Source organism: Trichechus manatus, unplaced genomic scaffold, assembly GCF_000243295.1.
Source record: "Trichechus manatus latirostris isolate Lorelei unplaced genomic scaffold, TriManLat1.0 scaffold00176, whole genome shotgun sequence".
Classification (NCBI taxonomy): Eukaryota; Metazoa; Chordata; class Mammalia; order Sirenia; family Trichechidae; genus Trichechus; species Trichechus manatus.
Genome location: NW_004444112.1, coordinates 1532779 through 1556402, shown reverse-complemented (window position 1 = coordinate 1556402; position 23624 = coordinate 1532779). Strand labels below are relative to the sequence as shown.

At 40.1% G+C, this 23624-nt stretch overlaps 1 protein-coding gene across 7 annotated transcripts in view; it reads right to left on the bottom strand.

The window, feature by feature from the left end:
* ATP9B (ATPase phospholipid transporting 9B (putative)) overlaps positions 1–23624 on the bottom strand; it is a 259916-nt gene that overhangs the window by 72967 nt on the left and 163325 nt on the right. For all 7 annotated transcript variants that reach the window (XM_023741212.1, XM_004386907.3, XM_012558598.2 and 4 more), the window contains one exon: positions 14658–14818. In XM_023741212.1, the coding sequence (XP_023596980.1) occupies positions 14658–14818 (161 nt within the window). The remainder of the gene's footprint in view (positions 1–14657; positions 14819–23624) is intronic.

Genomic DNA, 23624 nt, shown 5'->3' with positions numbered 1-23624 from the left:
TTAAAATTTTATAATTTAAAACTACAATTAAAAAAATCATATGCGGGGTCATCCTATCTTTTTTGGGACAATTTCGCTGTAATCCTGTGTAGAAGTATGGAGTTAAAACAGAGAGCCTGTCAGGGATCCTCCAGGCCTATAACTTAAAAATGCCTGTATAAATAGATCTCCAAAAATGTACTTTCAGGGGATGGGCTCCGCTTGTGCCAACTATTCACAGTGCAGCTCTGACGATACTTGGCTCAAGGTGTTTGGTTGTGTCCAGTTTAATTCTATCATGTAAACTGCAGACAGTACGTACTTAAATCACGTGAAATTGCTGATATTCAACCATTTTTGACCTACAAAAATGCCAATTCCTCTGGTTCATCCTACTAACAAATGTTACTTGAAGAACAATCTTTAGGAGTCAGTCAGCAAAGGAAGCGTGCAGGTAAGTTAAAGAAAATTAAGATAAAAAGACTTTGATTTATCAGTAGAGTTCATATCTTAAAAATAGTATGTACTAGTCAGAAAGAAAATCTTTGTCAATTAGACAGATATTTTAAACCAGAACCTCACCATCTTTTGGCAATTTATGACCCCATTAGAAGAGCAAAACAAGCTAAATGTGATACACCTCCACTAAACAAAGGAGGCTCAGAGTTATACTTGGAGGCTTTATGGCAGAACAGAGCAGCTCCTGGAAGGGGCCAGCCTCCCCATGCCTCCGTGCTGACGGTGTGGTCGATGGATAGCTGGAGTTCAGGGTAGGAGGGTGGGCTCCTGGGCTGGACTGCTTGGCTACGAGCCCTGGCTCGTCCCTTTGTGCCTCAGTTTCCTCATACTTAAAGCTAGGATAGAAATGACATTTGTGCTGACAGTGTTGGGGTACAGCGTGAACAGATGATACATGTGACTTTGGAGTAGCACCTGACACACAGTGAGGGCTCAGTAACTGCTAGCAAGTATTATTGCAAATATTTCTGGTTACTAAATATCAGGGCTGTTTAGGAGGATTTTAAGACAAATGGAAGGCTTGAGGATACTCTATTAATCAAAAAGATAAAATGAAAGTCATGGGTCACGTGGCTAAAATACAGTAAAAAATTGAGAGGGAATGAAGGCAGGCAAGGAGGCTAGTAAATTATCACTGCTCTTGAAGACAGAGTGGGTTGAGGTCTGGAAACGGGGACTTAGCACTGGTACGCTTTTCACACCTCTGCTTCCTTGGCTCAGACAGCTGTATTTTAGAAAAACATGACTTTTTCTGTGTGTGTTGTGGACTCCTCCTGGCTTCTAGTCAAATTATTCCGGAAAAGGTCAGCCTGCCTTAGCTATCCTAAGGCAAACTGGACTTCGGCCTTCAGTTGGGCAGGATTTTTTCAAGAGTCCATCTTGTCTAGTTTATCGCTGGTCACAGAGGTAGAGGGGGGACCAGCTGAACATCTTCCAGAGTGTTCCCCTGGGGAATCTTCCTATTTAAGTCAAGAATGGTTTTTACGCTTTAATAAAACAATCTCTGCTGTTATAGAATTGTCACAGAATATTACATTACAAATAATTACTACTGAAATATTTTGAGTGCAAATACCCTTTGAAGATTATATACAGCACTACCCACTCATGAAAAAGAGGATAGAGTTAATTTCCAGGTTGATAAAAATAAAGCATAACTACTGATAAGTGCAAGTTTATAGTTTACTAATGAAAAGCTATTAAGAAAAACCTATCTTCCTCCACCTAAGACAATAATACTACATAGGAAGCAGAAGGTTTAAGTGTACTCTGACTTACAACGTGTATTTTGATCAAATGTTAATAATTTTCTTTTTAATTGTAAACGTCTCTAAAAAGTTCAAACTTCGCAGAGCTGACAGAGTAATTATCATCACTTACACTTAATTCTTCTTTTTAGCATTGTTCTTATTTTAGAGAATTTTAAAATCTAGACCTCAACTAGATTAGTACTTTATAGTAACATGATTTGTGACCAAAAAACCCCCAAAAACTAAATCTACTATTTTGAGAAGAATTACAGACATAGATGATAAGGTAATAGATACCAGATATATTTTTAGTTCATTATATTGCTAATTTAACAACTGTGATACTGTTACCAAGAGACCCATTCCAAACAAGTCAAGAAGTTATTTGTGGTTTCAGGTGGCTAACTGAACCAGGAGGCAATTATGACTTGACTGTTATCTAATAAGAAAAATGAAATGAACTGTCTTAACTAAATACTGCTTCCAGGAATGCTGGGGAACAGGTACATGCCTGAGTCTGCTTTATGCCGTGGTGAGGAAGCCCGGGATTAATGCTAGAACACGAAACCCTCTTGTGACGGCTCCTGCTGAATGTTCCACTTTTGCAGCTACGAAATGTCTGAGGAGGGAACTGGCCCTGCATGAACCTGAAAGTGAGTTTTCCTAGAATATGTGATTCACCATATTTAGGCCCCACAAAACGTGCTGCATTCAAATGCTCGTGTGTCAAGAGTAAAACTCGCAGCACTTCTCAGCAAACAAATCTACTTGAAATAATTCCCAGGCATTCCTCCTAAGTGAGACTTATTTTTAGATCCCATCCTGAGCAAAGAGAAATAGAAGTCATTTCCTGAGACGTTTCATCAAAAGTAATCAAATCTTTCCCTATAAATTATAAGGCTGAAAGGAAACAAATGCCATTTTATCTTAATTTTCCCCCACGTTCCATTCTGTGACATACATGTTCCGTGATACACCATGGGTGGGCAGGGGGTAAATCCGCTCAATACTACCAACAGTCAAGGTAACACTAAGATCACTGCTGCTAGCTCTCTCCCGACTTCAGACCAGCGTATTCTAAGCCTGTGAGCTATCTTCTCTAGGGTTTATCAGAAGTACTATCACATAAGTATATACACAATGAAGGCTAACTTTCCCACTCCCTCCCCTTCCTATGCAAAACAAAAACAAACAGATTTACTCTTTCTCCAGGATGGATGAACTGATCCACCCCGTCCCCCAATCCAGACACTGGGGGTACCCTCGATTCCTTCTTCCTTTCATTCCCTACATCCAAATAGTCATTAAGTCCCGCCAGTTCTACCTCCCAAATGTCCCTAAACCAGCCTTCTACTTTCCACAAAGAGGAGACGTGGATAATTGCAGCCCATAGGTTTTGATGTAGGGAATAACAGGTACTGATTCCTCATTTTCGCAGTTCTAGTTCCATGATCCTGGACTAACAACAGACTTGATCTGAGTGCAGTAACAGCATCTTGAAAATGCCATGGGTTGGCAAGGTTATCGTGGGGATGAGCAACGATGCAAAGAAAAGTGAGCACGTGTTAAACCAGTGGAGCAGACAGTAAACCCCTGGCCTGACATAGTCGGAGATGACGTCATGGAGGAGGTGGGTGCTGTGCTGGGGTGGACAGGATTTGGGGTGGGGCATGTGTGCACAGTGTGGAAGGCAGGTGTTCAGCAAGGTGATAGAGTTGGGAGGCACAGGTATTATGGAACTGAAGAAAGTGGATATATGCCCAAACTATGCTAAAAGCACCATTTGATTTGTGTGCATTGTGAGGGATAAAAGGATAAACAAAATGTAGTAGTTTTCTAATGAACAGAAAATTCAGTAAGATATGAAAGTAGTTTAAATTGGTATAATCAAAATTCTAAACCACAGTATTCGGTTTCTGAGTAGGCATGGGAGGATTGGAATTTGAAATAATCGAAGTGATGTTTTAGGACAAGTAAACTGAGCATCTGTGTTCAAAACAGACTGAAACATGGACAGAACGGAGGCCAGAAGGTGAGGCAGAAATGTGACATTAGAAAGTCAGTCAATGGGCTTTATCATGCTAAAACATAAAAAAAAATGAAAAATCAAAACTCATTCATAGATTTAGAAGATATATTTTTAAAACTTTTAATACACAATTATGATTTTTAAAAACTTTTTGCAAAATAAGAAAAGAAACTTAATATATGAAAGGGTTTAATGTTTAAAGTTCTGCCTTTGAGATAATCATTATCACTACTTCTATTTAACATTATACTGGAGATCTGTGCTGGAATAACAATATAAAGAAAAAAGTGGTGGAAAGAATCAGAAGTAAAAAGCAAAGCTGTCATTATTTATTGATGATATAATTACGCATAGAGAAAATACAAGACTCTATATTAATGATTACAATCAATAAAGAATTTAGCAAAATTGTTGGATTCAACCATTTTATAAAAATCAATGTTACTTCTCTATGCGGTGCGATCAATTACTTTTGTGTGTGTGGCCTTTCTAGCCAGGGCCTTGTAACTCCCACCCAGGTGACTGGGCGAGACTGTGTGATAGGGTAATTGTGGCCCACCGAAGGGTTGGTCAGTTTTGCCTTAAAAGAGAGTCTATTCCAGAGTAGAGAGGAGGAGCCCATTAGCACCAAGGGAGGAGAGACCAACAGGAGACCTGGCAGCAGGAGATGGTGCAGTGGGCTTCCCGGGCCGTGTAGAGAGACAGCTCAGTGCCTCTGGGCAGAGACTGAGGGCCAGGGAGAGGCATGCCCACGAACTGTATCCTGACTTTTCCTGAGCCTGAACTGTAACTGTTACTTCCCTAATAAACCCCATAATTGTGAGTATTGTTTGTGATCTCTGTGTGGCCATTGTAATGAATTATCAAACCCAGCAGAAAAGTAGACAGTGCTGTGGGAAGGAAAATTGGTGTCAGAATTGGTAAAGACGGTGGAGAGAGGAAGCATGTCCGATGCCCACATCATAGGAATCAGCCTTGGGTTGTTAGTCTCGGTTCTCCTTCCCCCTTGTGAAGTTACAGGTCAGACACTGCCCCCAAGCCGTTTTTACACTCTGTATGAGCAACAAATAGACAGAAAATAGTTCTTTAAAAAAGTACTACTTACAGTAGCATTTAAAAATTATCAATAGCTCTAACAAAAGTTGTATAAGACTTCTGGAGAAAATATTAAAAGACATGAAAGAAGACCTAAGTAAATTGAAGAAATACACCATACTCATGGTTTGCAAGGTTCAGAATTATAAATGCAAATGGCCAAGAAAAGCCAAAACACTCTTAAAGAACACGAAGAGGAAGGACTTGTTCCACCAGATAGTGACTTATGATCAAGGTATACTAATTAATTTGTTAATTGTTCTGGAACAGACAAGTAGACCAAGGGCACAGAAAAGAGGATGTAGTTATATAAATACCAGTTATTTGACAGAGGCAGCTGTAGAGCCAAGGTAAAGGAGTCTTTTCTACAATGGTGCTCAGACAGTTGGTATCCATATGGGAAAAAATGATTCTTGAAATCCCTGTTGTTGTTGTTAGTTGCTGTCAAGTCGATTTTGACTCATGGCAACCTCAGGTATGTCAGAGTTGAACTGCTCTATAGGGTTTTCAATGGCTGTGACCTTTCGAAAGTAGATCACCAAGCCTGTCTTCTGAGGTACCTCTGGGTAGGTCCGAACTTCCAACTTTTTGGCTAGTAGTTGAGCACTTAACCATTTGTGCCCCCCAGGGATTCCTTGAAACCCCTACTTCATACCATATACAAAGAACAACTCTAGTGGTCAAAGACAAAACTGTTAAGCTCTCAGAAGATAATATAGGAGGATAATGTCATTTCTTTCGAGTACAGATTTCTTAATGCGCAGAGAGTGATAACCAACAACGAGAAAATATTTATAAATTCAACTACATAAAATTAAATTTTTTCATCATTTCAGCATTGGCTAAGTAAAAAGGCAGGCTACAGATTTGAGGAAATATCAGCAACTCATAGAACTGAAAAAAACCTAGTATCCAGAAGATATACATAACTACCAAATGCCCAGAGAAAACTCCAATAGCCAGTTTATATTAGCATAGTTGTCCATCTCACCATCCATCTGGGAAATGGTAACTAAAACTACAGTGAGAAACCCAAGTGTTGCTGAGGATGTGGAATACTCTCTATATTGCTGTTGGAACTGTAAATTGGTACAATCACTTTGAAAAACAGTTTGGCATTATCTAGTAAACCTGGCAAATTTGCAATCAAGTAATTTCACCCCCAAGTACCTTGTACCAGGGTGCTTATGTGCAGGAGAATACATGTTCATGAATGTTAATAGCAGCACTGGTTATAACAGCAGGTAGGTGGGTGGATGGATGGGTGAGTGGGTGGGAGTGGGGGATGGATGGTTGGATGGATAAAAACCGTAAACAACCCCAAAGTAGAATGAATAAATTGTAGTATGTTCACACAAGGGAATAATACACTGCAAAGAAAATGAATGAAGTATAATATGGATAAATTTGACACCTTTAGTAATGTTCTGCACCCGTAAAGATTACAGCCTAGAAAACCCTATGTGGCAGTTCTACTCTATTAGAGTCGCTATGAGTCAAAAATCAACTCAACGGGACCCAACAAGAAGAAGTAATGTTCAAAGAAAGATACACATCCAGTAAGATTCTAATCATGTAAACTAAAACATAAGAAAAACTAAATTATATATTTAGGTATGCATATGTGGGTGGCAAAGCTCTTAAGTAAGGAAAAGTTAGCCTTAAAAGCCAGACTAATGATTATCTCAAAGGAAATGGAAGGGTTTGTAATTGATAAGAGACTCTCTTTTACAACATGTTCTAGTTCTTGGCCTGGGTGATGGCTAAATGGGCAGTTTTTCTTATAATAATTTATTAACGTATAATTTTTGCATTTTATGCACTTATACTTTACTATGTATCTGACATACTACACAATAAGAACGTTAAAACATTTTCTGGGAAACGTTCTATGAAGTAAAATGATACAAATGATCAGAAGTATGTTTTAACAAAAAGAAAGTCTACTGAGTATTAATTTATGAGCCTCTTCCATATTACTAAATGAATTTTTAAGTTATTTTGGAATCTGGGTTTAACCCAACATTTAGCAATTAACATGTGAAGAGCTGAGAGTCAGTGAAAAAAAAAATACAAAAAGTGAATGGTGAAATAACAATGTTTTGTAAAATAAAAGAACAGTCTATGTGTGACTTAAATAAGATCAGTATTTCAGATCTGTTTTAAATGCTTTTGTACCAGAGCTGTTGAAAAACCTTAGTTCATAAGACATTAGCAAGCACTGATAATAAGGAGAGAAATGGGACAAATAATGAACTATAATACAGGCCCAAAACATATTTTCTTAGCCAATATAAAGACTGACAATATAATTCATGCTACAACTAATAATAGGTTCTTACAGGAAAAAACGTAAAAGGAAACATCTTGAGCTTGCATACCAACTTAACTCTGAAATTTAGTTAAAATACTAGTACCAAATGCTAGATTGTTTGCAGCAAATATTAAACTCAGGATTGATAAACTGAACCAATATTACATATACTGCTTGAAAGGAGTAAAACATGGTATTATAAAGAAGAAGATGAACTAATTAGTTTTAACTGTCATAACATTTCCAATGTCCTTCTATCTGGAAAAGATGCTTCATCACAGAACTTTCTCATACCGTTTCCCCGAATGATTTTAGAAACCTCTTAATGTCTACTTCATCCAAAAGAAGGGGTACTTGGGCCAAAGCTGAGTCTCACCAGACTTGGCTCATTGTTCTCCTAACGACGCCCCTGCTCCCTAGGACTGCTTTTCACCACAAGATGCGGTGACTTGTGGGGCTACTAACGCTGCTGAGGGAGAGTCTGGGAATTACCCAGGCCCATCGCTAGAAACTTTATGATGCTGAAAGATGTACTATAGAAAAAGTAATCTTATTTTGAAAAACAAACCCTGAACAAACTTGATTTTTTTAGTGAGTAACTAGTTTAAGATTTTAGGTTTTTTCCCTTTGCGCGGAGAGAAAGGATGGGGAAAGGAGAGTGACGGGAGGTGAACAGACTATCCTAACTAGGAGAGCCAAGGATTAACTGCCATGCACTGAAGTGTAGGGACCTGAGCGCAGGGACTTACATGACTCGTTGTTGATTCCTCAGAACAGAGCGCCACACAGCACTTGGCCTACAGTAGACACTACTTTCTGAGCATAACTACCGAGCATCACTGTCTGGCCAAAATCACACACTGAAATGTTTACTAAATGAAATATAATATGTTATGTTACCAACTCCACCACAGTACGACAAACTGACAGAAGAGGACTTGAAGCACTTACTGATGAAGATTAAAGACTACAGCCTTCAGTATGGATTACACCTCAACATAAAACAAAACTCCTCACAAACAGGCCAATAAGCAACATCATCATAAATAGAGAAAAGATTGAAGTTGTCAAAGATTTCATTTTACTTGGATCCACACTCCAATGCCCATGGAAGGAGTAGTCAAGAAATCAAAAGATACACTGCATTGGGCAAATCTGTTACAAAAGACCTCTTTAAACCGTTGAAAAGCAAAGTTATGTTACTTCGGGGACTAAGGTATGCCTGGCCCAAGCCATGATATTTTCCATCGCCTCATATGCATATGAAAGCTGGACAATGAATAAGGAAGACCAAAGAATTCATGCCTTTGAATTATGGTGTTGGCGAAAAATATTAAATACACCATGGACTGCGCCAGAAGAATAAACAAGTCTGTCTTGGAAGAAGTACAGCCAGAGTGCTCCCTGGAAGCAAGGACGGCGAGACTACATCTCATGTACTTTGGACATGTTCTCAGGATGGACCAGTCACTGGAGAAGGACACCATGCTTGGTAAAGTACAGGGTCAGTGAAAAAGAGGAAGACCCTTGATGAGATTGATTGACACAGTGGCTGCAACAATGGGCTCAAACATAGAAAGGATTGTGAGAATGGTGCAGGACCAGGAAGTGTTTTATTCTGTTGTACATAGGGTTGTTATGAGTTGGAACCCAGCAATGCTACCAACTAATTGTTTAGTTGCCTATTAAACTATTTAACTGCTTATTAAAGTGAGAAGTTTCCAGGAGACAAGGCCATATCCCCTCATAACACCCAAACAACAATACTCATGGAGGGAATACTCATAAATATTGAGAAACTGAATGGTTAGTTAGAAGCGCTGGGGTAGCCTACACTTCCTTACTTTATGTAGCAAATAGGTGACAGAGCATTTTGTAAAAAATAACTTTATGTTAGTTTCCTGGGGCTGCCGTAACAAATCACCACAAACTGAGAGGCTTAAAAGAAAGGGAATTAATACTCTCACAGTTTCGGAAGCCAGAAGTCTGAAATTGCCACTTGCACCTGCATCAACAGCCCTGCTGGCCTGTGTGCCTCCTACACCAGCTCTGCCCTTAAGAGTCATTCCTCCTCTTTCTTGAAGGGTAGTACATGCTGCAGCGTAGGAGCTCTATCAGCCGTTTCCTGCCTGGAGAATCTGGAATTCAAAAGTCGTCTCTCGTTTTGTCCTGCTCTGTCTCTTTCAGTCCAAGCTGGTAGTGCTTCTGCTGATACAACATTCTAAATATCCTTGTGGGTCTCTTGTGTATGTCACAGGGGTCAACAAACATCAACTAGGCAGGAGTGTCCTCCAGAGATCTTTTCTACATAAGTATCGTTATTCCAGGCTCCTGGCTGAGGGGATCCATGAGTCACACACATAATCTGGACAACCTAACCTGGGCCTTCTCTCTAATGGACCCTGGACAACCCACCCTGGGCCTTCTCTTCGGTGGCTCCATGAGTCACACACCTACCCTGGACAACGCACACCCTGGGCCTTCTCTCCAGTGGCTCCATAAGTCACACATCTATACTGGACAACCCACACTTGGGTGTTTTATTCAGTGGATCCATGAGTCACATGCCTACCTTGGACAACCCACATCTGATCCTTCTGTCCAGTAGATTCATAAGTCACATGCCTACTGTGGACAGCCCACACCTGGGAGTTCTCTCCAGTGGATCCAGGAGTCAGACACCTAGCCTGGAAAACCCATACTTGAGCCTTCTCTCCAATGAATCCATAAATTACACGCCTACAGTGAACAACCCACACCTGGGCATTCTCTCCAGTGGATCCATGAATCACATACCTACAGTGAACAACCCATACCTGGGCCTTCTCTCCAGTGGACCTATGAATCACACACCTACTATGAACAACTCATACCCTAGGCATCCTTTCCAGTGGACCCATGTGGAAAACCCACACCCTGGGCCTTATGTTCAGTGAATCCATTAGTCACACACCTACCTTGGACAACCCACACCTGGGCCTTCTGTCCCATGGACCCATGAGTCACACACCTACCGTGGACAACCCACACCTAGGCTTTTTGTCCAGCGCACACTTTCGGAGCAGTGGATTTCTCGGCATTAGCATCTTCTGCAATCTGGATATACTGCCAACGTCCAAAATCATCAACATCTGAAATCACTTGTAGGTCTAAGTATGGTTGAAAACACTCTTTTCCCCAAGTATTGTGCCTAGAAAATTAGGTCTTACTAAAGATGTCTGGAAGATTAGCAAAATCTTTTTAAATGCCACAGAAAGGTGCATTTACCTGTAAGTAACTCAGTTAAAAAAAAAAAAAAACAATAACAACACATTGCTGTTGAGTCGATTCCAACTCATAGCAACCCTACAGGGCAGAGAAGAACTGCCCCCGATGGTTTCCAAGGAGTGCCTGGTGGATTTGAACTGCTGACCTTTTCGTTAGCAGCCATAGCTCTTAACTACTACACCACCAGGGTTTCCAACAAGTCAGTAAATCTCCTACAAGTTTTCCTTCAGTAAAATTTCAGGAACCTTAATCTCTAAATCCAGAATCAATTATTTATACACCTGTATCACATTACATTTCCAGTCTCCATGGGTTAGTGCGCTGAGTGTCTGCTGGTGAAGCAGGGCCCTTGGTGCTACCATCAGCCATCAATTCCCCCAAGCACGGGCATCCTCCCTGCACACCTCCACCATACGCACTGGTGTGGCTGCCTGGCTCACGGGAAAATGAGAGGGAGGTCCTGCCCCTCAAGCCACTGAAACGCCCCATCACCTTTAGTGCTGTGGACAAAAATGCTGTATCTACACAGGTGCTTACACATTTCTCTCAGGGACACAGTTGTCAGTTTGTTAAACAACATTCTCCCTCTATGGCCGAAATATGCCTTACGTGGGCCTTCTCTCCAGTGGACCCATGAGTCACGTGCCTACCCTGAACAAGCCACACCTGAGTCTTTTCTCCAGTGGCTCTATGAGTCACACACCTATAGCAGACAACTCACACCTGGGTCTTCTATTCAGTGGCTCCATGAGTCACACGCCTACCCTGGACAACCTACACCTGGACCTTCTGTCCAGTAGATTCATGAGTCACAAGGCTACTGATAAGATGATGTTTCAGGTTATCTACCAGAATGTTAAAGAACTAAACAGTGTATAGGCAAGAGGTATCACTAAGGAGGCAAATGATAGCAAGTTCCCAACTTGAGGGAGCTTTAAATGTGCTATAGAAGAATTCTGGCAGCCAGTCTGTTCTTATTATGAGTGATACAAAAAATTAGGAAACATATATTAGTTTTAGAGTTAAATCTTGTAATATTTTCCTTTGAAAGACAAAACGACTTGTATAAAGTAACTCAAGAATATTTTATTCTATAAAGAAGAATTTCTATAAAACAGCCTACCTTTCTTAAATATGAAACACCTTTAAGAGTGTTAACGACAGTTTAGGAAAAACCACTTTACTTTCCAGATTTGTGTGCTTTGCAAAACAAAAAAATACAAAAAATATCCTATCCTTTGTTAAACACAAAAGCAAATTTAGCAAATACTAAAATATACTATTATCCATATTTAAGAGAAACTTTGCATAAGGCAAACAAAGTTGCTTTAATCAGATGTAAGCCAAAATTCCTTAAACCAGTGTCCTATACTTTTCACATTTTACGGTTCTCATCCCTTCTACTAAATTATACTAAATCAGTATAATTGCATTCTCAGACTGTGAAAAACAAGGTAAAGTATCATGTTGAAGTAAGCATGCAGTACTCTGGAGCTAAACTGAGGTGCAGTTATAATTCTCTCTAGTAAGTTTCCCTAAGCTTGACTGAACATGTTAAATATAAAATTGCTGACTGAAAAACTCACAAAAAGACTGGCTGACATCTTCCTCACTTCCTAAGCAAACTAAACAAAGGGTACGTGTGAGTGAGTGAGTGAGTGAGTGAGTGAGTGAGTGTGTGTGTGTGTGTGATGTATGTGGAGTGTATGTGTGTACTGGCATATATAAATATGCATATTCATAAGTCTGTATAAACACATCTGAAAGACTTAACAGAATTTATCTTCAGGTAATGAGACTGTGGATAATGCTCACCTTTTTCTCATTACTAGGTATTTTCTAACTTTTTTTTTACTACAAATATACGTATTTTGAAATATGAAAAAACAATAAGTTATTTTTAGTTTAAAAAGTACTTATAATATGTACTAACTTTCATAATCTATAATTAATTTTTTTTTTTGCAGCATCTGCAGAGTTTTTATTTTTATTTTTGTTTTTTATTGTACTTCAGGTGGAGGCTTACAGAACAAATAGTTTCTCATGAAACAGTAGTACACGTTATTTTATGACATTGGTTAACAACCCCACAACATGTCAACCTTCTAACTTCTCAACCTTTTTTTTTTGGTGAAAATACACATAGCCAAAGATACACCATTCAAAAATTTCTACATGCACAGCCTATAATTAATTTTACTGTTAATTTAGTAAAGGGAAGAAATACCTTAAGTCTCTTTATATTGTCATTTTACTAAAGAAAGAAATAATTTGGAGATGGTTGCTGCTGTTGTTGAGTCAATTCTGACTCATGGCGACCCCATGTGTGCGGAGTAGAACTGTGCTCCATCTGGTTTTCAAGGCCATGATCTTCCAGAAGCAGACTGACAGGCCTGTCTTCCAAGACACCTCTGGGTGGGTTCAAACCACCAAACCTTTGGCTAGTAGTCGAGCACTTAACCGTTTGCACCACCTACCAAAAAACTCGTTGCCATCTAGTGGATACCGGCTCGTAGCGACCAAGGAGCGGCTCATGGGTTCGAACACCCGATCTTTTGGTTAGCAACCATAGCTCTAAAACACTGTGCCACCAGGGCTCCTCTGCACCACCTAGGGACTCCTAATTTGGAGACAGTCCCTAGAAATATTTTATTTAAAAAATCTGTAATAAAAATCCCAATAATTGTCCAATGGTTCCTGACCACTAGAGGTAGAAGAGGAGCCTATGTTTAAATCAAAAAGCAATGAGAGTGAATTTTAATGACACAAACTACATTTTCAAGTCTTATTTCAAACCTCACCATTGAGGTTACCAAACACCAAACCTGCCGTTGAGTTGATTCTGACTCATAGCAACACTGTAGGACAAAGTACAACAGCCCCATAGGGCTTCCAGGGCTGTAATCTTTACAAAAGCAGATTGCCAAAGAGCAGCTGGTAGGTTCAAGCTGCCAACCTTTCGGTTAACAGCTGAGCACTTAACACCACTGCACCACCAGGGCTCCTTTCATTGAGGTTATTCTTCCTTAAATGATATTGATGTTACTCAAAGCATGCATTCGTCTTTGAAATTGCCTTAAGAACTGGTCTTAGAATTATATAGTCAATTAATCACTTTGTATTTACACCATTCAAAATAATTAGTTCGATCAGCTACCTTATTAATCATTTTTGGCTCTGAATAACTTTTGGCTTTTTAAGAAAATTGAAACTATCCCCAAAGGAAGAAGACCTTCGCAAGTATGCAGGAGGACTGGAGAGAAGTGGTTCACTGCTAGGGGTATGCCAAGAAGGCCTTGGTGAGCGCCTGCAGCCTGGGGCCTGCAGGTGGACTGTGCACGTCATGTGTATACCAAGGGCGCATCCACCAAGCACATGGACACCAAGCACAGGGACACCAAGTGCTGTGACCAGGCACAACTAAGACGCTGACTAGAAGGAGCAGGTCAGTGGGGTGGGGTGGGGGCTAACAGAGTTAAAACATTTTAAAGTTCTTGCATTGTTGCTTTTGATTCCATACCACATGACAAAAGGGGGCCACTCTGTATTCATCTTTAGCCGTGATTCATCAGGTTTTAATTGCTCATTCATATTAAAGTTTTCACACACATTAGGGGTATCTTTAAAAAAACATCCTTTGTGAAAACATTTTTAAATATACTTACAGATATATATATCTATTGTAAATGTTATAGTCTTCAAATTAGGTAGACATCTAATATGAACTATTTATATCCCAATCTCCAGCTATATGGGCTATTATTTTGAAAAACAGACCATAGGAAAAGGCTATCTTTCTCAATATTTTATCTAGCCTGACAGATATTAGATCCCCTTTTAAATACAGACAACTTCAAAATGTTGATGATTGCATACAGCTCCAAGGGCACCAAATATGAAAAAGTCTACCAGCAGTAAACAAAAATTACTTTGTTGGATTCAGATTTATGTTTTATCAAGACATTTTGATAAATCATTGAAGATTATATTCTAACACATTATGTAAGGAAAAGTATCAGATCTCTAGATTATTCTAGCAAGAATGATTATGCCCAAACGATTATTTTCTACAGAGCAATTTGTCAGGTTTCTTGACTCCCTCCTTTTCTGCTCTGGATGACTTCTTTCACGCTGGGAAGAAAATTTCAGAAAAACCATATTCAATGAAACCAGACAATTCTTTTATCTTAATTCTTAAGCCTACCTTATGGGAATGATGTAGGAAAATAGAAGGAGGAATCGAAAGAGGTTGCGGTACCAGGGCCCCACGAACCCTTGTAAGGCCACCATCACAGCTGAGAGAGCAATCAAGGCCAGGAAGAGTGCCTTGGTCAGCTGGTTGAGCTCGAGGTCCAGCAGACCAACCTGGGAGAGAGAGGCAAAGTTACTGATGCACAAGCTCACCATCCCGTCCCTACACTACACTCCAAATGAGAACACAGCATGACGATCATGATGGCTACAGTGGTGGGACAGAAAATCGTATGAACCTTACTCTTCCGAAAGCCTCTGGAGATTAGGCAAGACTTCTGAAAGTGAGTCATGGCCTCAGAGATGTTCCAGAAAGGGCCTACTGACAAAACAAGAGGCCACAATGTCAGCCACAATGCACTCAGCTGCCTTCTCTAGAGGGATGGTGCAGAAGACACTCACCAGGGCACAATGAGACATGATGGCTGGAGTGAGGCAGACAGATGTGTGCCTGGCCCTGTCGCGCTCTTCTGGGACAGGTGGGGGCCCTGGCCACACTCTTCTGGGCCAGATGTGAGCCCTTTAACATGCTATTCCATGACAGATGTGAGCCCTGACCATGTTCTTCTGGGACAGGTGTGAGTCCTGGATATGCTCTTCTGGGACAGGTGGGAGCCCTTAATGTACTCTTCATGACAGCTGTGAGCCCTGACCACGTTCTTCTGGGACAGGTGTGAGCCCTGGCCATGCTTTTCTGGTACAGGTGCATGTCTGCCCAATACACTATGTCAGACCAATCTTCCTGCTCTCGATACAAAGTGCTTCCTGCCACTCCCTACTTCAGGATTCTGGGCAGATGGAGACAGGAAGTCTGTTCCTGTCTATCAAGAGGATCTCTCAAATTTTCCTATGAAGGAGCAGTCACTTGTCATGAGAAACTTTCTAATTTGCACAATCCTACACTGCAGGCCCTCCTTGTGAAGGACACCACACTGGAGTTCATCCTGTGGACCTCTAAACAAAATATAAAGGGAAATTATGTTAAGAATTTGGTTTTTTGTTGTATTCTGAACAGGATCTTGCAAACAATGTGAACTAGCAGCCCAAACGGCATCCATTCCAACAAGTTAAAGAGACTACAGCTCTTCAGAAGCATACGGCTTCAATTCTGAGCTCTAACAACCTCAATAAAGTCTCTCTCCTTGCTTAGTTTCATCGCTGAAGTACCACAATGCAATACAGTGAGTGAGGCAGGAGAGGGAGGGGTGCCAGGGCGCTGCGGCAACTTCAGAACCCAACTGGCAGAGCATCGACTTGGCACAGCAGCCAAATTCCCCAGGACTCTGGACTTGGGCTCCTCTGAACCCTGGCTCTGTGACTCAGCTGCAGAACCTTGGCAAGGCATTCAACCCGAGCTTCAGTTTCCTTCTGCTTAAAATGGGATCAAAACAATACTTGCCTAATAAGTCTTTGGGGCCCTGGTGGCACAGTAGTTAAGAGTTCAGCTGCTAACCAAAAAGTCGGCAGTTCGAATCCACCAGCTGCTTCTTGGAAACTCTATGGGGCAGTTCTACTCTGTCCTGTAGGGTTGCCGTGAGTTGGAATCAACTCGATGGCAATGGGTTTTTCTGTAAACAGGTCTTTGGGGATTAAATAAGATCATACATAGTCCAATGAGCACAGCTCCTGGCACATGGTAAGCCCTACCCATGTGCTGTTGCTGTTATTATCATTATTATAAAACTCTGGGTTGAATCCAATCTTCCTGTCTACTAACAGTGTGGCCTTTGGGGTGCTCTTCTTCATCTGTCAAACAGTGCTGAGTCTATTCACAGATATATGGTGCTCAGAGGCGGCATGAGCCCTGCTCACAGAGGAACCTTGAGGACAGATACCATCCCTGTGTGCCCTAAGACCCCACAGGGTCCCTCACTCACCCTGGGCCTTCCTTGTGTACCCCAGAAACCTGAGGGGAGCCCCTCATTCACCCTGGGCCTTCCCAAACAAGGGCTTGGGAGTAAAGCAGAACTTTGGTATCATCTGTCTGCTTTAAACCTTGTCATTTACTATGCAAGATTAAGGAAACTTAAACAAAAGTATCAATTTATATGTAATATCTACTTAATTGTAGTGAAACAATGAATAATAAACTTGGCTTAGCACAAGAAACCGTTTTCCGTGTTGCCACATAGCATGCAGCTGGGGTTTTCAGGGGACACTTTCAGAGAACATGCTCCCAGTCCTGCCATCCCCGAGGTGCCCTCTGCTCCTCTCACTGTGGCTGGATCACTCCCAGCCCAGAAAATGTGGGAAAACATGCCACCATCACCTCCCCAAGTTCCCCCAGAGCTCAGTGGTCTCCAGATGGCACAGGAGAAATGCTCATCACACCACTTCCCTAGACAACAAGCAGCCTGGACGGGGACTGCACCTAACCAGTCTCCCTGTTCCCAGTGTCTGTGTGCCCGTGGTCACTCCCTAGATGGACAGGACCACACCTAACCAGTCTGCCTGTTCCCAGTGTCTGTGTGCCCGTGGTCACTCCCTAGATGGACGGGACCACACCTAACCAGTCTGCCTGTTCCCAGTGTCTGTGTGCCCGTGGTCACTCCCTAGATGGACGGGACCACACCTAACCAGTCTGCCTGTTCCCAGTGTCTGTGTGCCCGTGGTCACTCCCTAGGTAGATGGGACAGCACCTATCCAGTCTGCCGGTTCCCAGTGTCTGTGTGCCCATGGTCACTCCCTAGATGGATGGGACAGCACCTATCCAGTCTGCCTGTTCCCAGTGTCTGTGTGCCCATGGTCACTCCCCAGATGGATGGGACAGCACTGAGCCAGCATGCCTGTTCCCACTGTCTACTTATGCCTTTCCAGAAAACTGCATCTGTCGTCAGCCAATTCAGCATGGTCTCGTGCAGGGCCACAAGGAGGACAGATATCTTGCAATTTCCACTCTTTCAACTACTACATAGTTTGTGCTTGAATTATGGAGAAAAATAGGTTTTTGGATTAAAATGAAGAAAAATTAAGCCAGAGAAGTGGAGGCTGTGTCACAGCCCAGCTCCTTTCTGTGACAAAGGCAAGGATCAGATGAAGTCATTACTCATGCAGTCAGGGAAAAAGACTCAATTACCTCAACCCAAAGATGCTATCAATGCATGCAAACTGCATATTTTATTCTATTCATCCAAATCCCATTAAAAAGTGAAAGGAATGATTTAATCTGCCCTTCTACAGTTGGTCTTTTTTTGTAATAAAATAAAGAAACACTGTCTTGCAAAATGCATGACCACTACCTCCCACTTTTTCCTGAGTCGTAGCCGTGAGAGACAGTAAAAGCAGGACAAATACAGTCAGAAGTGAATACAAAGTTTCCTCTGCAGAAATGCCCTGTCGAGGGTGGACATATGAAGAGCAGCCTACTGCACACTGGTGCTTGGGTCACTCAGAGCATTAATACCTTTCTAATTGACAGAGACAGATGTAGGCAATTGCTTGACGATGCTGACGCCAACTAAATGTTGCCCCCTCCGTTTTAATTTAAGGTGATAAAAAGTTTAACAGAGTAAAAGGCATCCTCAATAATGGGCTGCTCCTTGCCATTTTTTCAGGTAGTCTTTTCTGGACTATGAAATTCTTCCTGGAATATAACTGCAATCAAGCTGCCATCTATAGTATGATCTTAATTATTTTTGTCCATTCTAATAAAACACAGTAAGAAGAAAAGATATATTTCAACACTTATTTTAAAAAAACCCACCACTTTCAATTACTAGTTGATGCTTTTATATTTCTCTGAAACACCCATAAAAGCTCTTCAGCTCATCTTAAATACAATTTGGACTCCTAAAAGCTGTTTAATATAAAAACTAGTTAACTTTTAAAGTTACTGATTCTATAAAGAAGATGGTTACTTTAGTTTTGAGCTGAATCTCTTCTTTAAAAATCTTCTCACACACCTGGCCAGACCATATACCTTCTGCTATGACTGCAAAACCTCTTCACCCATAAAATCTATCAGTAATCACTTGACATAATTATGACTGTATAAGAAAAGATAAATTAAGTACACTAGGAAGGAATTTTCAACATTTATTGTAATTTCCTATATTAGTAAAGCAAATTTTCTTCAACTTGTCATAATATTTATTTTATTTGAAACAACTGTGATAACAAAATTAAATATGCTACTGGAAATTTTAATCTCCAAGGGAAAATTTGTGCATAATGTCTAAGACAACCACAATAGTTTTGCAAAGGGGCTGTTCTAGGATAATGAACACAATAATTGCCTGTATAATCCAAAATGCTACTAATGGCAACAATCACAAATCCATTTAGCTCCTCTTTAATTTATGTACCAACTTTTAAATAGCTAACGGTTATCAGTGAAATAATGGTTTATACCAACAATGAGGAGTAAATACGGTATTCTGCTTAATCAAGAAAAGATCACTTTTTTTAAATGCGTGAATGAACGAATGAAAATTGGATCTTATCTTCATAACACAGCACCATGCCAACGCACTTCAAAGTTAAAACGCCCCTCCTACCATTAAGTTCCTAAGAAATCAATACACACACTAAACCGGAACAAAGGTCTGATGTTACAAAAAACTGGGATCCAATGAGCAATCGCACCACCTAATTGTTCATCACATGACATTATCCCTAGATTAACACTCTGTGAATATCAAAATACTTTTACTATTCTTTTAAAACTCTCATTTACTTATTTGTTACACAGACATATTTTAGAATAATAAAATAAAACTGCAAAATTTCAAAGAGCCCATTTAAACACTTGCAGAATGCTAAATATTATTTTAATGTGCCCCATGAATACATCACATCCCTGTAAATACATCACAATTTAAAAAAAACATGAAAGTCCCAATCTAACAGTTAATTTGTTCAAGTCTGCTCTATCCAGGCACGGTACAGCTTTCCACTTGCAAGATCCCTTAGGGGAAAAGTTAATCTTGTTGTGTTGTTTCTCTTTTGGCAGCAGAAACTATTCTTGGATGATCCTCTGAGTATGTTATCATTCGGAATTTGGATTCTGACTACAAAATTGATCTAAGTCTGCACTTTGCCAAATTTAAATTCCTATAAAAAGCACGTATCTTTTAAATATCTGAAACAAATCAGCCTTATATTTTCTACTTGTAGTAAAATCTTAAGATACATGAAAAAATACAAGCTCCTCATTGGCATTTCAGTATTTCAAATAAAGGAAACTCATACACTAACATGAACTCTTCCTAGATCTTAGGGCAATAACATTCTCCAGTATGGAGTGTAAATTAAAAGTATTAGTTTTCAAAAAGTGATGCTAGACAGCCTTTTTCTTCTTCCCAAGTTCATTTATTCTTTCACTTTTGGATATAAACTGCTAAGCCTTGAGTGTCTCAGCACACGCAGGCTGGTCACATCCTGAGAAGTGTCTAGCGATTACCGTTTACTGCCTCAGTGATCTGCGAAATAAGAAGGGTTTCTGTTAGCCATTATAGGCTACGGCCTCAATAATCTGTGCTTTAAAAGCTCCCTAAATAGGTGTTAGCATGACAATTTTTAATGTTACAATAAATCACCTTAATTTTCAAAAATTTCAATCTATATTTACACAATATTTTAAAGTCTATTATGAAGAAATATTTCATAATCTACAGTTTTACCTACCAATAAATTTTGCCTGACTATTGTAAATTCGGAGCCCTAGTGGCGCAGTGGTTAAGAGCTCAGGCTGCTAACAAAAAGGCTGGCAGTTCGAATCCAACAGCTGCTCCTTAGAAAACCTACAGGGCAGTTCTACTCTGTCCTAAAGGGTCGCTATGAGTAGGAATTGACTCGATGGCAATTTTTTTTGTTTTTATTGTAAATTCAGCATTTGTTTAAGGCTTTCTCCTTGGTTATTATGTGGCTACTATGTTACACAGTATGTTAGTGTATTGGTTACTATGTGACATACAACGTTTTTCCTTGAATGTTAAACATTTTTAAAAAATGGTTTATTAGTATATTTTGCATATGAATGAAAACACTATTAAGGCAAGGTTCAGCTACTAAACAAGGAAGTGAAACTACTCTCAACACTAATGTTAGGAGCACAAAGAGGAGACGAGGGAGTTGAGAGTCAAATCTGACACTTTGTTCTCAAAAATGTGTATGTTCCGAACACCACATACTGGGGGACCGCTGTCAGTGGGCCTACAATGAACCCACCTCTAGGGATGAGATTCCTAACATCTGCAAGCATGTGACTTGTTAACTCTGAAGGGGACAGTCGTGAGCACAGAATGAGGTACCCTCTCAACTGCTGACCTGGACCCCCAAGAAATCCCAATGAGGCTCTAGGATTCCATGAGGTATATCCATGCACCGGAATTTTAAAATAACATTCAATCATGCCAGAAAGTAGCACATCATATAAGAATATACATATATGCACAGATTTCAGATTTGTTTTTAAAAAATAATGCTTACTTGGCACTCTTAAGCAGCACAATTCTGTCATGCCAGTTCCAGTCTGGGAGTCCATGGTATCATACTACAACCTTTATTAAAGGATAACTAATATGGCACAGAATTAATATGGCCAGAATGCTCCTTAGAAGGATCGTGAGACTATATCTCATATGCTTTGGACATGTTATCAGGAGGTATCAGTCCCTGCAGAAGGACAACATGCTTGGTAAAGTAGAGGGTCAGCGAAAAAGGGGAAGACCCTCAGCAAGATGAAATGACACAGTGGCTGCAACAATGGGCTCAAGCATAACAATGACTGTGAGGATGGCGCAGGACCGGCAGTGTTTTGTTCTGTTGTACACAGGGTCGCTATAAGTTGGAACCAACTTGATGGTACCTAACAACAACAACAACAACGACAATATGGCACAGGGAGCCCTGGTGGAACAGTGGTAAAGAGTTCAGATGCTAACCGAAAGGTCGGCAGTTCGAATCCACCAGCTGTGACTTGGAAACCCTATGGGGCAGTTCTACTCTGTTCTATACGGGGTCGCTATGAGTCAGAATCGACTCGACGGCAACGGGTTTGGTTTTTGTGGTTTAATACTGCAAAGTCGTCAGTTTAAAGCAATACAGTGGCTTAAAAAAAAAGGGGTAAGCCAAAAACATTTTATTTTGAAGAATTATTATAGATTATTTCAAATGTTTTCAACTTGTGACACATCAAACCCATATTTGAAACAAATACATATCTGAAAGTATGCAAAACAGTCTAAAAACTATTTGGAAATTTAATTTGTACTCTATGTACACAAATGACATGAAGATTCAGCACTAAATATAAGAAAAAGCTATAAAATTTCAAACGTACATGATTCCTGATCTTATTTTACAATAGTCCACATGGTTTATTTCAAAATAAGGATACGAGACTAAAACATAACCATTCTTATTTCAAGATTACATGAATAAGTGTGTGTACACTGTAATCGTCAGGTGGACATTGCACTGCTGTGTTTACAACAATAGGTGTGTGTAGCTGGGAGAGCCAGCAGAAAGTGTTAGGGGCGGCATGCTGGAGCTTGGCCAGCAGAGGGGGCTCATGCTTGACACTTGGCTTCCTCTTGCTGAATTCTGAAAAGCCTGCTTTTCGCAAAAAGAGAATGTCCACCTCTAATTCAACCAACACAATACTTTTCATTTTTTAGCGAAAAGAGTTACCCTAAATATCTGTCTGTCATGTAAAATTCAGGACAGGATTTACAGACTGTAACATGCTGGATTATATGTCAGGGACATTTCCTGAATAAAAACAAAATATATACCATCACCTACAAAATCATATTTAAAGATATGATATCCAAACCAGCGTAGGTCATTAGTATAGTAGTTTAGTACCTAAGGCTTTTTGAAGATTTAGATCTACCAACTAAGCCAATAAAATTGTAACAGCTTATATTAATGGTTTCAAGATCCTGAGTACATTTACCATATTTTTTGTCTTAACAATGTAGGGAAGCTATCAATTTTAAATGCTTTTGCCAAGACCACCCACCAATTCAGAATAATTACTTCAATAACCTAAGCTACCCACTGACACAGAAACCTCAACATTTAACATCATTCACGTAAGTGAATTTGAGGTCAGCCATTTGGTTTTCAATTAAATAAGCAGTTTATATTTATTTTAACAGATATTTTACAAACAGCATTAACTTACTCTCTAACCCTTACTATCCACAAATGCAATACCATGAGTTTATGGGAGTTTACTAGGCAGTATTGATATCATTTTTTTTTTTTAAAAAAGGCTCTTGAAAAACACCACTGAGAACAAATGAGACTCGTGGCCACTGCTGAACTGTGGGCTTAAGTGAGCTCAGGGTGACAGTTTTACCCTTCTTCAGAGACCTGATGAGACCTCACGCTCGGGAGATTTGTTTTTTCCCTAGAACATGAAAAATAGATTTTTCTAGCAGTAACTCTAAATATTACTTGTGTTTTACAAGAAAGGTTCTCATTAGGAATCTTAGAACTTTAGCAGACACAGTAAGGTAAGAAGGGGCAACCACGGCTTCCTTTAGAGCGATTTAAAATTAAAATACATGGTCGGCACTGCCTTTCGCTGCTCAGTCTCTTTCAACAGTTCATATTGAAGAGATTATTATTTAACACTTTTTTTTTCTTTCTGGGAGGTGTGTGTAGTTGTGTGTAAATGTCTTTTTCTCCTCCTGAATGTAGCAAGTCACTTATTTTTAAATGTTATAATTTTTAAAGATGCACTCTTAAAATACTCCCTTTAAAACACCTATTTAAGTATCATTTGTAAAATATATTACTAACTAAAAAACAATCCTGTATATTTAAATGGTTTTATAATAGAACCAAGACCTAGGGTTCTGTCAAAGCTCACTAAGGAAATCACTGACGTGCGCCCTCAGGGCTCTAGTGCCACAGTACTCTCCAAGTCTCTGGGTACAATGTCTCCTTCCTTTCAGGGAACCCCTCT